The sequence below is a fragment of the Lupinus angustifolius genome, chromosome LG09 (genome assembly GCF_001865875.1).
Source record: "Lupinus angustifolius cultivar Tanjil chromosome LG09, LupAngTanjil_v1.0, whole genome shotgun sequence".
Taxonomy (NCBI): Eukaryota; Viridiplantae; Streptophyta; class Magnoliopsida; order Fabales; family Fabaceae; genus Lupinus; species Lupinus angustifolius.
The window spans coordinates 14282731-14304419 of NC_032017.1; the positions used below are offsets into that span (position 1 = coordinate 14282731).

Sequence of the window (21689 nt, forward strand, 5' to 3'; positions counted from 1 at the left end):
CCTTTGCTGAAGTGGCATTCCAACTTTCCAATTTCCAACCTTTTTAATGAACTGTTACACAACACAATTCATTCTCTTTATCAGTTATTCCCATGTCCCAAAAAAAATTCATATATCTTTATTCTAAATCAATTACATTCTACTAAATAATATAAAAAAATATTTTATGTTTTTATAATTTTTTATTTTTATTATATGTCACTTATTAGTTGGTTTGGTACATAAATAAATCACTAAAAATGGGACAATTAATCTAAATTCCTTTTTATTATCCATTTTTGGTTCCAAACCATGACCAGTTAAACAGAGAAAAGAAACAGAAAAAACACAGCACTGTAAAAACAGCAACAACAATTTCTATATATACTTGTGTATGTATTTTCTCTCATTTTTTCATTCACTTTTTGCTCAAGAAAGAGAAAGTATAGGAGCCAAAATAGACAAGAGAGAGAAAAGAAGAGAGATATTCATATAACAAAAGAATGCATGAGATTAGGAAGGACCAGAACATAAGGCTTTTTGGTAGAATTATTTCTCTGCCAAGCAACAGCACCAATGATTCTTCTTCTGAACATGCTTCTTCTCTTCTACCTCAAGATCATAGTCCTCCTTCATCTTCATCCTCTCCACGTGAAGCGATCTCTGAAACAGAACATGAAGCAGAAACTTATAAGGTATGTACCATGATGTTTTTTTTAATGTGTTACTAGCTAGTGTGTTTTGCAAATCTAACACATACCCTTTATTTGGAAACTCATAATTGTTAATGGGTTCATTCAAATTTTTTATCTTTTACATATATTGATAAAATTGTTTGCTTGTAGTTATGGTATCAATTGAGGCTCACTGCAATTTCCTATGGCCATTTGTTTTGAGAACTTTTTTGTTTGAAAATAGAAAAAGTGTTTTGCATGATCACATATGGTTAATGAATTTACTTATTTATTTTTAATTTCTGAATTTATTTAAAAAAATTGTTAAGTGGTGGCCACAGGTTATTGTGGGGTACTGTTAGAGGAATTGGATCCAGTTCTTCCCAGAATGTTAAGTTTAAGAATAGGGAATAATATTGTGTGGTTGAGCTTGCTTTGATTTGTTTGTCAATTATATTTGTTAATGGATGATTTTGTTTTGGTACTCCAAAGTGGTTTTTCAAGTTCAGCTGATTCATATTTGGAAACTTTGATCCAAAACTAGTTGATTTGCAACTTCAACAACACAGAACAAAAGTCCCCTTTGTTTTGAGTTCATTTCTGTAGCTTTATGGACGGCTTTAAAATTTCTTATTGGATTTCTTGCTGTACCAAACTCTTGCTAAGTTGCTTTTGTTGACTTCAATTTGATCCAAAATTTATTTTGGTTTGACAATTTGTACATATTCAATTACTTATCTGTTTTTAACTAAGACTTGTCCACAGAATTTGTAGAGTACTTTGGTTTTATCGAATTAATTTATACTCAAAATTTCTTTCTTCACACTTTTTACCTTATAATACTTTCTCTGTTCAGAATTTAAGGGGGTCTACATTTATAAAATCTTAAGCTACTTGTTTATAAAGGCTCTCATATCATATTAAGACTTGTATCCTTATAGCTTCACATATTTAAGAACACACATGGATAATTTTGGATAAACCTCCTATAAAGTGATCATATAAGGGTGCATATACTATTAATATGATAAAATGCAAACAGATCTCAACTTCCTAAGGTATATATACATTTACTTGCTTACTTTATAAAACAAACTCGCTCTATAGGGTCTTTTTCAATACTTTTGCATCTAGCTAAGTTTTTATTGATAATCCACAAAGGCACAAGGCCATATTAACCTTATAGACTAGGGAGGATAAAAAACATATCAAGACTCTGTTTCCTCCCCTGTCTTGATGATGGGATTTCTGTGATACTCTACCCTTTAAATTTCCATGATATGCCTATGCTGAATCTAAATAACTAAGTTAAGGAAAAATAATTTTTGCCTCTAGAACAAACAAATTTCAAATAGAGTATCAAAAGATCAATGATGATCAACCTTTTCTATAATTATTTAAAAATCATAAAAAATCAATTACACCATGTTATCAGTTTATAAACATAGCTCTGTTGTTTGCTTAAATGACATATACCATGCTCCATGTATTGAAGTTTTTTGCACTAACTGTTTTGCAATTTCATTTGTAGCCATATTGAAAGTAATAGTCATTATTATTGTATATTATTTTCAGGAACCATCAACTAAAGAACTTGCCACAGATCAAGATGATGAAGCCACACTTCAAACCAAAGAGGATTTAAAATCTCCCACATCTTCAGGTACTTATGAGAACCCAAAGACTCCCTCTGCAGAAAAAGAGACTTCTTTAGCGAAATCTTCTAAAAATGGAGAACAAAGCGAGACAAGTGTGTCACAAGACAAAACTCTAAAGAAACCAGACAAGATACTTCCATGCCCGCGATGCAATAGCATGGACACTAAATTTTGTTACTACAACAATTACAATGTCAACCAGCCCCGTTACTTCTGTAAGAAGTGTCAGAGATACTGGACTTCTGGAGGAACCATGAGAAATGTTCCCGTAGGCGCAGGTCGCCGCAAGAACAAAAGCTATCTATCTTCTGCCGAACATTATCACCAAATAATAGTTCCTGAGGCCCTTCAAGCATCCAAACTCGGCGGATTACACAATGGTACGTTAGGAAATGGAGCAGCTGTCTTGACCTTTGGATCAGATTCTCCTCTTTGTGATTCCATGACTTCTGTCTTGAGCCTTGCTGAGAAAGCACAAAATGGTATAGTCCTAAATGGATTTCATGCACCTAACCAGAATGTTTTCGTTCGCTATGATAAAAAAGAAATTAATAATAATAACAATGGGGGTGAAAACTTAGTAGCAGCTTCTGTTTTGGATTTAACTTCATCTGAGAACAAAGGGCATGGTGGCTCACATGAACCAATGGATAAGAGTCATCAAGGTTTCCCTCAATTTCCATGCTTCCAAGGTTCTTCTTCACCTTGGCCTTATCCATGGAACCCTGCATGGCCTCCTCCTCCATTTTCCCAACCATGTTATCCTATGTCATTCTATCCTACACATGCATATTGGGGTGTTAATGTTATGCCACCACCAACTTGGAGTGTACACCCTATATCTCCTCAATCCCACTCTATTACTAGTTCTAGCCCGAATTCACCGACTTTGGGAAAACACTCAAGGGATGGAAACATCATCTCTCAAACTAATTCAGTGAAAGAAAAGCCTGGCACAGAAAGTATTAGCAACAACAACTCAGAAAGTAGTGTCTTGATTCCCAAGACACTAAGAATTGATGATCCTGGTGAAGCTGCTAAGAGTTCTTTATGGTCAACACTAGGGGCCAAGAATGAAGGAGGTCTTTTCAAGGCATTCCCATCATCCAAGGGTGGTAACAAGAATCATGTGGTTGAAGCATCACCAGTGTTGCATGCAAACCCTGCAGCATTATCAAGGTCTCTTATCTTCCATGAGAGGACCTAGTTGGAAAATTACAGTGAGCAACCTACATGCAAATTTGAAGTAGGCCATACCAGTAAAACCTCACTGCGGTGAAATGCTTTTGCTTTTCTGCATGATAAGTTGTATTATTGACCAAATACAATGCAGGGTTTCTAGGACAACAGGATTGTAGTTTAGCACTATAGCTTCCTTTACATGCCATGTTGAGCCTGTAAAAGTGAACAGGTGTTTTTCAAGATTTAGATTACATGTTGAGTAAATGTCTTTGATGTACATACATATGTCAGACTAGGAAAATAATGAGAAAAGACAAAAAGTAAAGCAGATTCTTGGACTAGAATCCAAAGGTTTCTAATAAACTTGTTGTAAGTGATCACCTCTTGCTTCAGCCTTATCTTTTTTGAGTCTATTCACTCCATTAGTGTAGTAATGCTAAGATTATTTATTTGGCCTATTAGCACTGAGGGTTAGATTATGACATTTATTCAGTTTTTAATGTGTTATGTCAAATTCCATTTTGCATCAAGAGAAATATTAGCTACACACATGTGTAGCACTTTTCAACACACTTTCTATTATAAGTTGATTTTAGATTGGATTTACTAAATCACATGTGTCAACTCTCTATTTAATGAGGTCCACATGAACTCTATCTAATATTAAGAATGTTTTTATTGTGTGTCCATGGACACATTCACCTTCAAAAAATAAGACACATTTAGATTTAAAAAAAGGACAAGTTTTTAAGATTGTTATTTAAAAAAAATAGGGTTGTTTCATTTGATCAGTATTATATGGGCTATGACATTGTGATTCCAACAGTGTAGTAGGATGGAGATTAGAACCCTGGAGCCTATTTTTGGGGTGAGATTACATTGTTATTTTACCGGATTTGGGAATTTATGGGTCCAGTTGCATCTCCTCTTACCTCCTAGGTAAGTAGATGGTTTGGACTAGACCTGTCAAAACCTGTTGCAGATTCAGGCTAGCCCACTTAGAGTTTGGTCTTAACTAGATTGGGCTAAAAAACTCGGATATAATTTTATATATCAATTTGCAGCTCAAACCCGCCCAGATTGCAGGTTATGGCGGGCTGGTCTATGAGCATTCGAGCTTTAGTGAGCAGGCCCAACCGAGCCTACCCATTTTGACATATCTAGTTTGGATACACTATGTTAAAATATAATTGACTGGTTAAAAATAGATAACCAATTTACTTATAATTCATTAAAAATATATTGAAGAAGTTAATGACCCATCTAATAAAACATCATCCAACCTGTGTATTAATATTCTTTATTGATGGATATAATATTTAAAAAGATATAATATTTAAAACTTGTTTTAACATTTTTCTTCTTTATGCTTAAATGTAATTTTCAAATCTTCACTTTTGTCCATGTGTGAAGTTCATCTTTCAACTTCCTAACTTTATACTGCCTACTGAAGTCCAAGCATGAGTTATCAAAACTCACAAGAAGGAACATGCTAGTATCTGCTAACAATGATACATATATCCTATGATTGCTGGCAGCAAGAATCAAAACAAAGTCTTCACTACTCCATCTGACATTACTTGTGATTGGTCAGAAAAATATTTAATTATTAAACTTTAAACTTAAATATATATTTTCCAACTATAACAAGTGACACATTTTGTAGACAGAAGATGTGCTCCCAAACATATCCATATGTTCTTGCTCGTGTTACTTTCCATCGTCACACAATATCAACTATTCAACTAACAAATTCCAAAGAAGAAACATAACCATATGTACAGGCTAGTGTTATTTTCAAACATCATACAATATCAACTATTCAACTACCAAAATTCCAAGGAAGAAGTATAACCATACTCATCAGTGTTACTTTCCATCATCATACAATAAAAACTATTCAACTACCATCAGAGGATTATATTAAATAAAATAAAAATATTGCAGAAAATATTCTTCCACGTCTATGTCAGTTATTATCAGCAACACCTTATTTTTGTTCTGCACAACTTCAGTGATTCAATTCAATTAGTATTTGATATTAAGCCAAAGAGAGAGGTGACAGTTGAGACAGATTTACATCATTTCACAACTGCAGCAAAGTAACATTCAGAAATCTTGAAGCACCACTCAAATACAAAAACAGCATTAAATTTGGAGAAATATTCACCTTAGCAGAATCTTAGTGGAATGATGCAGCTGAAATTACTCAATGTTCTTTACAGGTTTTAAAGCTTCAAAAGACTAAACCAGATTGTGCAGACATGCATACCAAACAAATTACATGATTGGTCTGACAAGGATAGTAGAATCAAAGTGCATTTACTCATGGGGTAGACACTAGCCAAGCCTACTACAAATTGGCAGCAACATTGAACAAAACTACTTGACTAGAAATCTCCCTTTCATTTCTGAAGAAGAAATCTTGTTTACTATGAATCACATGCAACACATTCTCTCTAACATCAATTAAAAAAACTAACATTGCAATTTCAATCTCAGCTCATCATACAAGCTCATCATACAAGCTCATCATACAGTTTCAAAAAAGAACCAAAATTTACAACAAACTATTCCACTCCCTCCAACTCCATTCCCTCAAGTTTCCTTAACCTCATTTCAAACAACCAGGATTCAAACCGGCCATCACTAACCTTCAACATTTGTCGCAAAGGAAGATGCAATTCATTCTCAACCAACATCCTATGTCTCGGCTTAATCCTCCTTTCCAAACTAAACGAAAAATACTGCGGAAACCCCTTCAATTCCACAACATCCCCATTCATCTCCTCTAAGAAATACTTAACCTTTGGTCCCAAATTATTCTCTATACTAAAAGTCAACAACCCAGGCGACCTCACAACCATGTTCTTCACCTCCACATGGGTGAACCCCAACCCCTTCAAAAACTCAATCTTGGGCAAGAGGGTACCCTCAACACTCGAAACCAAGAGCAACGTGCTCTGGCACGTGAGGGAATGGGGACCCACAAACCCTAATTCCCTCAAAAAACAGAGGGCGGGTCTCAATTGGAGTTCAACGCTGGAAACCAATAACCTGGGGCATCGCAGAATAGATTTTTTAACATTGGTATAAGGGATTTCAACCTCATTTAAGAGGAAATCGAAAATGGGATAGAGATCGTTGTGGGGGTCGAAGGTAAGAAGCTCGGGGAGCATGTCGAGAACGCGACCCATTTCGGAGCGTGAGATTCCCATGGATAAGAGGCATTGTTCGACAGATTTGATGATTGAAATTGGGGAAGATCGAAGATTAGGGTTTAGTTCGAAGGCTTTGTTTGGGTTTACGTTGAGATTCTGGAGGTACTGAAATTTTTGCCGGAAAAGGAGGCCACGGTCGGAGGAGGGGGTGGTTGGTTGATGGGGAAATTGGGAGAAAGAAGAAGGTTGAGACTGGCGTGAAGAGATGTTATTTGGGGGATTGAAATTAGGGTTTTGGAATGGTTTTTTGGAGATTGGAGTTTGGGATAAGAGGAAATGGGGAGTGAGTTGGACTAAGTTCATGTCGTGGACATTTGCGTGAGACTGAGCAAGACAACCAATGATGTTGGCAAACATTGTGTGCCAACAAAGATAAAGGAGATAAAAGGAAATAGTAAGTTGGTTTACTTATCTACCCAAAATCAAGGGGTAATTTATGAAATTAATATTCATTTGAATGAAGTCATATATTCAAAAAGAGATTAGTTTATTATCTAATATTTAATATGATGATAAAACTGTTTTTAGTTTTAGGTACTATGGACTATTACCCTTTCCATGTGAGTTGGGAAGATGTAGCATAACTGTTCAATAAATAACTAAACAGTGATGATAGCCTAAGCACAGGATCAAACCCACAATCATAAACTCAATGTCTAAAGGTACAACCACTAAACCAACCGACATCTTCTTTCATAAATTATTCACAATATTTATATAGTTAACCGTTAATTCTAATATTTTGTAAATATCTTTCGCAATGGGCCCAATTAGGTTGAATGAAGACTAATTTGACTTAACTATATTTGATTCGATGAGGATTGGTCCAATTTGAAACTCAACTCAAGTTCGACTTGAACTATTATGCAGCTCGAGCTTGATTCAATTAAAATTTACGAGCATTGTGGTTAGACTCATTAGCTTGAACTTGTTGATCAATAATTATTATATAGTCAATTCAGTTTATAAATCTAATGAATTAAGTCATCTTTTACTTAAGTTCAATTCATTTATTTAATAATTTCAATTTATTGTTCAAGTTTAACTTATTTAATTATTGAACAAAAATTCATTAAGTCAATTAATCTCAAATTAATTTTAGGTTATTCAATTTATTGACACTTCTATGTAGAATATCTGGAAATATGAAATCATGTAAAAAATAATAAAGGTAATATTTATCTACGGTTAGGGTAAAGATTTATACATAGTTAGTATATCATTCACTATTTATTTGTATTTTTTTTTTTGAAGAGAATCAATAATGATTAAAAATGAATGATAGATAATGCAGTGACAATACATAAAATTCATATATGAACGTATATATCTTTTCTAAAAAAATATTATGTGGAGTCATTTAAAAACAATCGATGACATACTGTGAAAAGTATTAAAAAAACCAACATTGAAAAAGTTGGAAAGTTTTGGCAATTGGTGATACTGTTATGTTGATAATTTTCATAGGATTTTATAAGTTCTTAATGCAGTCTTGTAATTTTTGAGTTATATATTATGCTATGATGTAGTATATGGCATATCTTTAATGATTAGGCCTATATGCTAAAACCAACAACTTCCAACCGAAATATACATTTTTGAAATAACTGTTTTATATAATTGGTATACTTTCTATATGGTTTATACTTTGAAATATATTATAAAATATGTTTTAGTTTTAACTTCTTATGTATTTAATTCTATGGTTTACATTAGTAGGAATCCTCTCAAGTAATGAAGAGAAAAGTTACAATTTCCTTTATATTTTAAGGATAAAAGTGTAATATCATTTTAAATAAAAAATATAAATGTCAATGTGTGTTATTTTTTCTTTACTTTTACTTACATATTACTTAAGTGTCACTCAGTTTACCTATATATGTATTAAGAAAGAGAAGAAAATATTGAATCCATAAATTTAGGAGGATATGCATTACACTAATAGGGATTATCTCCCATAAACAAATACTTCAATTTTTTCATATTTTAATGATAAATATATTATTATATTATATTTATAAGGATAAATATATCATTACATGATATATTTCCTTTGTTTTTTTTAAGGATTTGCATCCATACTTATACTCTCGTTACAAAGTAGTGAAAATCTCTAAAGGCTCTTGAGTTCCCGATTCTCTAGCACGCCTAATAATAGAACGATATTTTAGGTAACCCACCAAAGTTATATTGTTATCATATGCATGCAAACTCACACCTCATTCTCTCTCTTTCAATCTCACATTGCCCAAACATTTTGCTCTTTCACACGTTTTTACTATATTGTTTTTCACCTTTTCTCTACTCTTCCCTTTACATATTCATTCTAACTTCATTGTATGACTTTCTTTCTATATTCTACCATTAATTTCTTTGTTTTTCATATTCTTTTTTTTGTTATTGCTAATATTTTTCTCAGTTTGCTCATATCCTCTGTCTATCTCCTTGTCAACACTGAAACGTTGATAAAAGGGTATGGATATGCATGGAACATGAGTGGTTTAATCAAATACATGCATGTGGTTTTCCAATTTCTCTATCAATTTTCACGTGATAATAATATGCTCCTGAAGCACTAATTAATGTATGTTTCCCATGATTTTACTCATGTAAAGTTTGGCATATTTTCTTGAAAGCAAAGGTGGAGATCTTTCGGAGCAAATCTTAATTCAAAAGCGATATATATACAACTAAATGTGACATTTTTCACGAGTCAAAAACTGTCTCAAAGATGTAACATCTGGTTGTACATATAACCCTATTGATATTAATGAATCTCATGTGACGTTCATGTCGAAAAATGTAAATGAATACATTGATCCGAAAAGAGTAATCTAGTATTTATGACAAATCTTCAAAAATTGCTACACAGTTTAGTCCCTATATCAGAAGGGTACCCTTGTAATGATATGATGGTTATGATTTGTAGGATGGGCAGGGTAAAGCTAAAGATAAAGAAATTGGAGAACACCAATGGCCGTCAAGCAACCTATGCTAAAAGAAAGAATGGAATCATTAAGAAAGCTTCTGAGTTATCTATACTATGTGACGTTGATATTATACTTCTCATGTTCTCACCAAGTGGAAAACCTTCATTATGTAGGGGAAGGCGCAGGTACTTATTTATTCATTTTATTGGTGTCCCAAAATTAACCATAGGTTTGATAAATTATCAGGAATATCATTCATTATAGTACTATTTCTGATCCAAACTATCCCTTATTAAACATAGTTTAGAATCATGTAAATGGGTTATTTTCACCATATTGGGTCATCATCATTAATCACTGTTTTCATAATTATTATTAGAGCATCCAAGGACATGAATATTGATGTTAAATCAGAAAACATTGTCAAAATGGATATAAGTGTCTTCACTTCTAAACTCATTGCTAGTTGTGGAGGTTAATGTTTCCTTTTATGTCTTTCTTGAACCTTGTGGGCAGGAAATTAGGGTCATAACAGAAGTTGCAATTAGTGCATCTTTATTATTCAAACAGAGATACTCTACTCAAGAGGGAAGTTATGTTTTTGTTTTTAGTTTTAAGGATAAAAGTTTTATCTCACTATAGATAAAAAGGTACAAGCTAAGTGTTAATACATTTTGTTTTTTCTTTGATTTTTCACAACACTTCCCTCTGTGTACTGAAGAGTATTCTGATTCTTTTTATTGATGGTTAGGCTTACTATAAAGGCTAAAACCGGTGAAAATCTCTACTCCAAGATCAAGGAAGCAGTATGTAAAACAAAATCATCTTTACCATCAAGAAAAATGGCAGCATAACCTTGATTGATGTTCCATTTTTGTTTCATATTTGCTTTTAGTGTCATATATGTGCTTGCTATACATACTTATGCATGTTTGCTAAAAAAGTTCTGTATATTGTTTAAACTACTATTAGTATTACTATTTCAAAAAGATTAGAATTCCTTGTCTAATTGTTCTCTCACCCTTTTGGTGGATGTAGTAACTTTGAAGAGGTTATCACAAAGTTTGCTCAAATGACACCACATGAAAGAGCAAAAAGGTACACTTAATTAAAATTCTTTCATTTAAAACAAATTATTGTGCATTCTTTTTTACTGAAAATACAAGAATTTGATTAAAAAATTCCACTGAATTGCAACAGGAAGTTGGAGAGCCTTGAAGTAAGTCATTTCTTATAGCTCATTCTTTTTTGTGTCTTGAAATCTGAGATTGTTTCCTTGTCTTTATTCCTATTAATGAATTTTTTTTGTTTGGGAGTTTAGGCACTGAAGAAAACATTTAAGAAGTTAGACCATGATGTAAATGTGCAAGAATTTTTGGGTACAAGGTATGCCATTCTAGCACCACTTAATTGTACATTAAGTAAATTTAACCAATTATTCTGCTAAGTTGAGACCCTGAAATGTTCTTTTTGTTGTTGCAGTAGTCAAACTATTGAGGTAAACCATCTCTATTGTTTCCCTCATTTATTCATAAAATGTTTATCTTACACTAACAGGTTTTTTGCAGGACCTAAGTAATCAATCCAGGGTATTACAGACTTTGATTTCTGAAAGAAACAAGAGACTAAGGTGGTTTTGATTATGAGAAAAAAATGTATGCACTGACAGTGTATGAGTTTTATACACTGTCATTGCATCACATTTAATCATCATTCGTTCACTCTTCAAAAAAGTAATACAAATGAACGGTGAATGATGTACTGAGTGTGTATAAATCTTTATACTGACAGTGCATAGATATTACACTCTTCGATTATTTATTACCCCAACCTTTAATTTCACTAGCTATATAATACACTTCTCCACTCTCCCAACAAGTGTCGCTTTCAAGAATTGAACTTTTATCTTAGAAACTATATTTGTTGTTGGATTCTGCAGCCAGTGGACTGACATTGGTAAAATCAGTAATGTGGAACAATTGGAACAAATGGAAAATTCACTCAAGGAATCACTTAATCAAATTCGAAATCGTAAGGTATAGATTTAAAGTTCATTGTCCTGTTCCTGAGCTTCTTTGCAATGTGAGTTTTTCATGGTTCAGTGGAAAATCAATGTTCTGAAGTTAGTACACAATTTATTTATGATTCATGAACTTCAATAAAATTTACTTCTTTTATATGGATTATTTTAAGTTCTTGGTTCTATATCATTTCAAAATGCAGGAAAATATGCAAAAGCAACAACTTGTATCACTGCAATGTAATAACCAGGTATATAATTGTTCAGGTTGTATTTAACTGTTCCCTTAGAAAGAAAACTGGTTCTAATAGTATAGAAACAGGAAACATGACTGAAATTTTTTTGTCTCAGTTCAATGAAATGCATAATCCCTTCAGAATGAGTGGTGACCAGCATCTCCAATCTCTATCATGGATTGCTAATGGTGATAGCCAAAATATGGTTTTACCTGAAGATTCAAAATTGTTTCTCCATAGGTGAGTTTTTTAGGTTATATATTCAATGATTCAAAACTCTTTGTTTACTAGTACTCTGACTTTGTTTAAGCTATGCATATATACCTGAAATTAGTTGTAAAGAATAGTCTAATTAGAACAAAATCATAAAAAATCAATGGAAATGATCAATGATCTTATAAACACTTTGTCTTATGTATGACACATTTCATACTAATAACACAACCTATATAACATGTTTTATAAATATTCAGTAGGACTGTTAAATGTTCCAAGTCCTAACTCAACTTCTTAAATTGATTGTTTCTTTCTTAGAGATGTGGAGGGCTCTGCAAGCTCCTCTTTTGGAAGTTATGCAAGTTATCTTGGCTCGAGTACCAAAACCGATATTTCGAATTCTGGCCAAGAAAACGGTGTCCTTAGTGACTTGAGCAGCACTGCTCCTGCGAGGCTACAATTAAATGGGAAGTTTCAATACCAACCATATAACTTTAATTTACTAAATGATATGAAGTTACAACCTGCAGCAGAGATGAATCCACATGAAAACAATGTAGATTATCATGTGAATGCAAGTTTCGAACCGCCTCGGCCTAGTTATGATTCTAACCACCATAATTGGAATTCCACCTCAGGTCCTTGTGCTGTTACAATGTTTGAAGAGTATTTGTTTGGCCAGGCCAGTTTTCCTCAGGTGCATTTTGGTTTCACATAGTAGCACCTTTTTTCTTGGAGATTTTTTTTGGCATTTATGCTGCATGATTTTCTTTTGAATTTTTGCACCTTTTGGTAGCCTACAGGAATTGTAAGTAACTTGCAAGAGATAAATAGAAATTGTAATGGCCACCACTGAATTTTTTTTTTTGTATATTTTTTATCCCAAAAACTATATATTTTAAATGCATGAGCTTCCTTGTGTTATGTGTATACTGAGTCACTAAAACATATCTAGACATTCCCCATTGTTCATTACAAGCTGACATTTATTCACTGCTTATAAAATAAATCAGGTTAGTTTTATTGTATTTTGTGCTAAATACATCTTCATGACAAATCTCTTGAGCTTTAACATACTGAGAAGAATATGGCCTCTGTACATTGAAGATCAATTGGATTAAAGCCAACCAATTTGCCATAAAAATTTAAGGTTCTGTAATATTGAAAGTGTATTTTCTCCAAGTACAGCACCTAGGCTTATCTTGTTTCACTCATTAGCTTATTGAGCTGAATCCAGGACACAAAATTGTTATTATATATCTTAATAATTACCAATAATAGGTTATGTTGGGTTGTTTCTGCTTTCACCTTGTCTTCTAGGTGTGAAAATTACTAATAACACAAAACATGCCACTCTTCTCCACTCCTTATGTTCTGTAACCTTGCACACACATCAAACTTTGTTCAATAAAATAATATTCAATTGCAAATGGCCCAAACTAAGACAAGGCCATACATAAAACTAGAGGTGACAAAATTATCACAATCTATAATCCATCTAAATCCGTTCAAATTAAATTCATCTAAATCAATCCATTATTTCCAATGGATATCCATGGGTTATCCAATTCATCCAAAAAAATAAAAACAAAAATATTTTTTCCCCATCAAGCAACATGCAAACCCACTTTGTTGTCCAAACCCAAAGTGCAAAATATAAACCTACGATGGTTCAACCAGTAGTTCATTAATTAAACCACACACCGATGAAGTTAAATATATATATATTATACAAATATTAATCTTGAAAAATCAATAAAGAAGACAATAACTATTTTTATTTATACCACTTGTTAAAAATGTATATTGTAGACTATATTTTAGATGTATAAAAATGTAGTAGTTGTGTGTTTGGCTATCGATTCCAATATTTTAGTAAAAATAAATCATTTTCAATAAAAAAAAATTAAATGAAACTAATGGGTATGACTAGTACGATTCAATTGAAAACCGATCGGTATGATCGGTTTTTACCAGTATAATTATATGGCTAATATAAATGTTGTATCGTAGCGATATTAAGACCGATTTACCGGTTGGACCGACAAGAACGAACCAGTTTCTATACCGGTAATATAAACTACTCTCTTTCTAATAAAATGATTCATTCAATTATATTATCTTTTTTGTCAAAATATTCTTTCAAAAAATTTCAATAAGGATTGATATAACATTTTTGTGTCATGATTGAGTAGAAGAAGAAATATATGATTGCACATTATGTTATCTCTAACCTCACCTACACTATTGTCTTTTAGAGCTTTCACAAATAAATTTAAATACTGAGATTTTTAAAAGTGTTTTTTAAAATAAAACACTTTTTAAAAATATTTTTAAACATTTTTAAAAATGCTTTATTAAATAATAATTTTTAAAAGAATTTTTTCCTTCAAAAAAAATGTTTTAGTTCAAATTAAAAAAAAGTATTGAATATTCATCCATCAAATCCATTAAAATAGATATATAGATGAAATGAATAGATTAGAATTTATTGGATAGATTGGATAATTTAGAAATGTAATTTTATGAATTTATATGGATTAGTAAATAACTTTTCATTCATTCATTATAATCCAAATCCATATTCATACATATCCACCCAATTACCAGCCTTACCCAAAACTAAGAAAGCATGTGATGCTGAAGTGTTAGCTCTACCAAAAACAACTTTTCCCGGATGAGCTCATGATAACCAAAACATTTATATATATCATAAATCAATCAAATTTACTTGATATCAATGAATTTTTACTAGTCCTTAAGTGCAGTAATATATAGGTGTCTATTTTTACTTACATTTCGGCCAAAGCATTAATTTTCCTTAAGATCCTTGTTGATTTTAAACTTGAATACAAAAACCAACTTCTCTTGGTCTCAATGGCAAGAATTGTGGTTCTTAGTAAAGTTTTGTTTAGACTCGGATTAATTTTAGTGTGACTTCTAGATATTAAGAGTCTCATACTAATCTTATTGGGACATTAAAGAAAGATAGAGAATTGAAATAGAGGGTAATCAGTTTCATCCATATTGAAATAAGAATGATGTATATAGCTCACATTTTTGCAGGGATAGTGCTATTAGCACTCAATAGAATCAATTGACACTCCTCATTAGCCAATCATTAATTTAACCATTGATTTATTTTGAGTAAGTCTTAGTCTTACAACAACAACCAAGTTTGTATTTATCTGGGTCGACCATCACAAATCATGTCTGTTAACAATAGATATCATCCTATTCATCTGGTCTGAAAGGATAGCCCAAAATTGTCATCCAACTTAATATGTGGTCCAAAGTTTTGTCATAAGAATTGTCCTCTTTACCATCAACTCTCATTTACATAATCCTTTTTATTATCCTTTAGTTTTTAGTTTTTATAAACAAAGTAGATAAACATTATAAATGTAACCTTGGGCAGTAGGAAATGAGATGATAAGAGAGTACTAGTAAATTCATTTCCATTACATACAGAAATAGGAAAATCTACACTTGTAGTCTCCAAAACACAACCAAAACATATTCAGCCAATGCTGCTTACAACATTTTGGTAAGCAAATAATGCTTCTAACACTCCTAATGGAGGGTGGTTCAATTGTCCACCTCTTCCTATTTGGTAGATTACATATAAAATAAAATACAAAAAAACTCACCTCTACTAGACTCCTTTTAGCAGCAGAAGCTTCAAAAATCATGAGATGAAAAAAGTGACCCCAACAATGAAGAAAACACTAAAAAAATAGGAGCATTAACACAACCAAATTAAAATGATGAAGAGCCAGATTAAAATTGACCCTTCAAACTTTCTAGACCCCCCTTAATAAGTAGCATACTATCTAATACCTTAGTATACTATAGAGTCATACTAATACTAATACTAATACTTAAATTTGGGATGGGAAATTATAACATATGCTATACCAACTATATAATCTAGTGTATGAAAATATGTGACTTGGGACTTGAATATGACATTCCTAGGGGAATTGGGCACCAGTGTAGGTTTGGCCAAAGGACCAGCCAGCTGGAGCAACATTGTAAGAGACCACAGTAATGCCATCACTGGTGGTAACCTTAAAGGACAGGGTTTGGCCATTGAGATAATTGTTGTTCTGCCAATTCTGACCCCAGTTTCTTGACATTGAGGACCATCCTGTTCTGGAACCTTTGATGGCAACAGCATGAACATCACCAGCACCACCAACATTTGTTATGAGGACTAGGTTGAAGTAGGAATGGCCATTGATTGTGAACCTTATACCTCCCCTTCTTCTGCAGGGTACCCTATACATACCCACAAAATTGGCAAGAAGATTAGTTACTAACATTTGGTTAAAAACACTAACTTTATTGTAAAATTAACATTTTTATTATCATTAAGTGCTATCAAATAACAAAAATATAATATTGAGTAATGGTAAGTTCACTTTTGTTAAACACATAGCACATTATTGAAAGGAAAATGCTATATACTCCTACAAATACGTATTGGTGAATAGACTGCAGATCTTTCACCCTATCTGTATAATGCGCAACAAAATAATTGAAGATTGAAAAGACACCTTAGTTATTTATTTTTTAAAAAAAAGTATCCTCCTTTAATTTTCAAGGACTAATTACTTCACTTTCATATCTACCCAAAGGAGTAGTTGGGACATTAGATCTTTTAAAATATAAAAACAAAAGTTAAACACGACAATTACTACTTATAAGTTGCCAATTCTGACCCCAGTTTCTGTAATACTATTATTTTGACAATTATATTTTTTTCTTCCAAAAATTTAATATTATAAAATAATAATTTCATAAGTAAAAGTTATATAGGACAAAGTAAAAAATAAAGATAGAAAATTTTCTATGAGGAGTAGTGGTAAAAATTTAAATCAATGACAAATAAAAAAAATAATTTCTAGAGAAGTTTCTATTTACACCTTTTTTTATTATTTCATGAAGTGATTAGCAAAGATACCCACTCCAACATGAAAGTAGTTAAACTCACTTACCACTCAAACAAAGAAAGTTGGGCAACTTCCAAATACAAGTGATACAGTAAATCAAAGATAAGAAAATTCCTTTTCTAAAAGTTGGAAATGACAAAGGAACCATCCTATTTTACTATTTCACAATAACAAAAGCTGAAAACAAAAATTACCTTCTATAAGCAACAGGCACAATCCCAGCTCTATATTGAGCAATGCGAAGAAAAACTGGTTGAGCAAGATCAAAGTGATGCTGAGGAGGGTTACACCACCCTCCTGCATTATTTGGCAAGGCATTGTTTGGTGGACAGAAATTAGTGGCAGTAACCAAAATGGACCCAGCCAAACACCACTTATGGTCACTCACACACTTAATCTCATAGCATGAGCCACAACTTAATCCATTGTTGAACAAAGCTGTGCTTAGTGCAGCAGTGTTTGTTCCATATCCTTGGCTATATAGGTTCCCATATCCACAAGCACCACCTAGTTACACAAAATTTCATTAATAAGCAAATTGATTAGTCTAATCTCAATGATTCGATTTCTGTAAGCCACACTGGTTGAGGAGACGTAGCCACAAACTGAAAAGATTTAATTTTTTACTCATAAAATGTATGAATATATTTTTGATAGTACCCAAAAAAAGTTAAATTTTTATTATAATGTTTAAAATAATGCATACCCATTGTCCCTGATGCATCACTTCCTCCATAGAAGGTAGCATGTGCATTAACCCAACCTCCATAGCCATAAGCAGATGAGAACATGGAGAGAAGAGTTACTAAGAGCACACCAATAAGACCCATTTTCCCTAAACATTCAAAATAAAATGAAATTAGACGTAGTAAGTGGCAACATTTAGATAGAAAATGTGTACTTTGTATTTGACATGATGAAGAAATATTGTTAAAGATAGTTACTTTGAAGTTGAGGTGTGAATGATTGGACTTGACACTAGTGAGAGCTAATGTGATATAGAATTGTGAGGAAAATTAGTGAAGGGTAGCACTTAATTTATAGAAGTTGTGAGAGGTATATGGACGCACAGGGTATGAGATAGGACCACAGTTACAACTGTAATTAACACTTTTAAGATGTTGGGACCAAAAACCGCTAGGGGTATAAGTGGTTTATCAAAACTTTGAAACAGTTAAAATTGACAAGTTGGACCACCAAGTGAATGAATCAGGCAAATGCTTGAAAAATCATATTTATCATTTTAATTACAATAAAATGATATTTTTGTTATTAAAAAATAAAAGGAGAAACAAAAATTTGTCTCTAAGTACCGGTATAATCGTTCTTCCGGATGAAGTTGCAAAAGCTGTTTTGTATAGAAAGCGTATGGTATGGTAGCTTTAGAAGTGGGTAAATCTTCAAAATCCATGTGGGGTAAAGTGGTTTTGGGTTGGATCGTTAGCAAGGTGCTAATGGCACATGCAAGCATTTTTATTTTGACGCAAATACCCATTTCCCTCAACATAGTTTATCCTTTGCACCATTGGCACAAGCTTCTTTATGCTTCTTTTATTGACTCACTTTTGTTACCTTTTTTTGTTTGTTTTTTTCAAATTCTCTTCGATGCAATGTGAAATTCCATTTCCCATTAATTACCATGGTTTTGGCGAAATGGGTCTCTCTAACCAAACTCTACTATAAAATACTTTTGTAAAATCCTTTTACACCATAAAATAGTAATATATGTCACCTATAATAAAATAATATTTTATAACATATGTTACTTTTTATATTTTAAAACGATGTGTAAGAAAATATATGATTTTTTCATTAAACACTCATATCCAGTAAAGCTGTAGACCGATGAAGGAGTAACTTTTAGTTTTAGACACCATAAAACCAACTATTATGTTCAAACAACATAACCTCTCCTATGTAGGAAAATTTATGTAGGTACTGTAATTTGACTATACTATCTCATGTTTGAGGTAGCTTTTGAATTAATTACGGGAATGAGTAGTTTTTGCGGATCTCATGGATGGGGTCCACGATTTCATCAAAGTCGTGGATGAGAAATGCAATTTCACATCAATCTCGTGGACCAGACCCACGATTTTCTTACACTCTTTCTCCTCAAGAGAAGTCATGTATAGCATGCATGACTTCCATAGTCGTGTACACCATGCACGAGATTGGATGGGATATGGTGATTTTTTAATTTCTCCTTTACACGAATATGGTATTGTCATTTATTGTTTTAGGAGTTTGTTTTATTGATTATAGTGTGAGCTTTTTAAAATAAGTTAAGATTTATGATCTTTAGTGTATAAAAATAATATGCTTAATAAAATTGTAAAATTTAATTGAATATGATAATTTTAATAAAGTGTTAGTTTTATGGAATTTGGTTAAAGTTTTTGATATTTTTTAACATTTATCGTAAATGCATAAATTGAAATAATAAGACAATTTCATAGAAATAATATTGATAATTGTATTAAGAATATGAAAATGATTACATCAAAGAAAACATAACGAGAATAAAAATTCCTAATGTCGTGTATGAGATGATGTTTCACATCCAGGTGCATTCCTCCTTCGAGGCGGTTGGAAGTAGTTGATCAAACACTTCCATCATCTCATTGCAGTTTAGGTAGACGTCATTCAATGACTACAATGGATTTGGAAACACATTTGTAGGAGCACACCTATCCCGAATCATTTTAATAAAATTGTACTGAAAAAAGTGGAAAAAAATTAGAATGTTAGAATATGTCAATACAATTTAAAATAAAATAGAATTAGAAAATTTCTTATTCTTACCGATCCGACCGAATATGCTCTGTCTGGAGATATGTATTTCCTTGTCTTTTGTAAGTACCACTGCATATACTGCGAGTACTAATACAAAGGGTGGTCATTGGAAAAACCATTTACCACATAGATTTCTCGGTTATTCCAAATTTGAATCCAATGGTTATGCTTTTGTGGCCAATTGTAGTCATTTTTCCCACGTAGATCCATCTTGTGTTGTTTCTCCAGATTAATTAGATCTTCTATGATGGGTTGTTGTTAGGGGTGGCAATATGGGCCAGCCCGGCCCGCCTTTGACCCGTCAGAATGTGGGCTGGCTCGACGCGACCCTTATTGTTAAAATGGCTGAAAATGTCAGCCCAACCCATATTTGGCAGGGCTGGCAGGCCAGCGAGCTGACCCGTTTTTTTTTCTTTTCAAAACACACATTAAAGCTTTTAGACAAAACTAAATAATCACCACGCCTCATAAATGTCTTTTAAAACAAAAAATCACAAGCAAAAGCCACAATCTCACAATAACATACCATCTTAGTTCAAAACTTGTAAATTCTAAACAACAAACCATCATAGTCTTAAACTTTTAGACTCCTAGTTCACAATAAAACTTCTATCTTCTAAGTTTTAAATATTAGATGTTTTGTTGGAAGAAGATGCCTCCACTTTTCTATTACTACTATCATCAACATCTTTCAAATCTTCTTTCTTCTTCATCATCTACATTATTATGTACATGATTAAATTAATATATGCTTATAAAAATAATTAACTAATAAATAAATAATAATTACATCGAAAAACAATAAATTACCTTCACAAACAAAATCATTCAACCAATTCTGAGCATAAATCAAAGTTTCCACATTTTTGGATAAAAGTCGACTTCTATACTTGTTAAGAACATGTGAACTAATGCTTAATGCAGATTCAGATGTAACAATTGTAATAGGAATACAAAGCAAGTCATGGGTCATGATTGATAGCTCTGGAAATCGACTTTGATTTTCTTTCCACCACTGTAGCACATCGAAATCATTATTATCTTTAAAATTTAAAGATAACTCCTCCAAATAAAGATCAAGTTGTGACTTTCCTGTTTTGTGGAAAGTTGCGTCTTGTGCCTATCGAGTTCCTATTAAATATGTCACAAATAAAACATATTAATAGTAAATATATATAATTAAACCATTAAATATTTAAACCATTAATTCATAAAGGTATAAAATACTTACATCAAACACAACCCAAGTCTTGAAATTTAGCCTTCTTTTGATGAGCATTAGATGTCATAGTCTACATAGAAGTAGGAGCACTTGTGCTACGGTATTGTTCAAATAGCATGCACAACTTTCGCTTAACTAACTGCAACTTTGTTTCAAAAGTAGAATTATCAACTTTCAACACAATAATTTAATGTATCCAACTTCATCCTTGGGTCTAGAATTGCACCCATTGCAAGCACAATACTATAATCATCCCAATATTTTTCAAACTTCTTTTCCATCATATTAGCCATGCTCATCAAAACTTCATCTTCATCTCTTAAAGTATCAAGGAGTACACATTGAATCTTCCAAACTTGCATAAAATATAAGTTGGAAGTAGGATAAGATGTGTCAGAAATCAAATTTATGGTAAAATAGAAAGGCAACAAAAACACATGGATTTTTTCTGCTTTTTTCCACTCTTCTACTGAAGGAGAAAACCTGTAATTATCATCATACATGTGGAGTTTTTCAAATACATGCTTATATTTTAGAGAAGATTCAAACATCAAATAAGTAGAGTTCCACCTTTTAGGGACATCTAGACACAAGCCAGCA

General features: G+C 32.3%; 4 protein-coding genes across 6 annotated transcripts; 2 read left to right on the forward strand and 2 right to left on the reverse strand.

Moving 5' to 3' along the window:
- LOC109355796 (cyclic dof factor 2-like) lies at positions 307–3935 on the forward strand. The gene is made up of 3 exons (XM_019599017.1): positions 307–674; positions 2229–3535; positions 3589–3935. Exons 1-2 carry the CDS (start codon positions 483–485, stop codon positions 3516–3518), a joined length of 1482 nt encoding a protein of 493 aa, XP_019454562.1. The 5' UTR covers positions 307–482; the 3' UTR covers positions 3519–3535; positions 3589–3935.
- On the reverse strand, positions 6014–7080 carry LOC109355745 (transcription termination factor MTEF1, chloroplastic). The gene has a single exon (XM_019598950.1). It carries the CDS (start codon positions 7069–7071, stop codon positions 6064–6066), a length of 1008 nt encoding a protein of 335 aa, XP_019454495.1. The 5' UTR covers positions 7072–7080; the 3' UTR covers positions 6014–6063.
- On the forward strand, positions 8915–12983 carry LOC109356063 (agamous-like MADS-box protein AGL30). Of its 3 annotated transcripts, none has more exons than XM_019599395.1 (11): positions 8917–9187; positions 9644–9829; positions 10683–10742; positions 10845–10863; positions 10966–11030; positions 11130–11142; positions 11213–11274; positions 11584–11680; positions 11868–11915; positions 12016–12140; positions 12435–12983. In XM_019599395.1, the coding sequence occupies exons 1-11, from the start codon at positions 9054–9056 to the stop codon at positions 12832–12834; spliced, it is 1209 nt and encodes a 402-aa protein (XP_019454940.1). In that variant the 5' UTR covers positions 8917–9053; the 3' UTR covers positions 12835–12983. The 3 variants fall into 3 exon arrangements, with proteins under 3 accessions (XP_019454941.1, XP_019454940.1, XP_019454939.1); XM_019599394.1 differs by having other exon boundaries at positions 8918–9187; positions 11127–11142; XM_019599396.1 differs by lacking the exon at positions 11868–11915 and having other exon boundaries at positions 8915–9187; positions 11127–11142.
- Positions 15551–18144, reverse strand: LOC109357187 (expansin-A15-like). Its single transcript, XM_019600966.1, has 4 exons — positions 18016–18144; positions 17778–17906; positions 17266–17578; positions 15551–16397 (listed from the first exon to the last, which is right to left on the reverse strand). The coding sequence occupies exons 2-4, from the start codon at positions 17899–17901 to the stop codon at positions 16091–16093; spliced, it is 744 nt and encodes a 247-aa protein (XP_019456511.1). The 5' UTR covers positions 17902–17906; positions 18016–18144; the 3' UTR covers positions 15551–16090.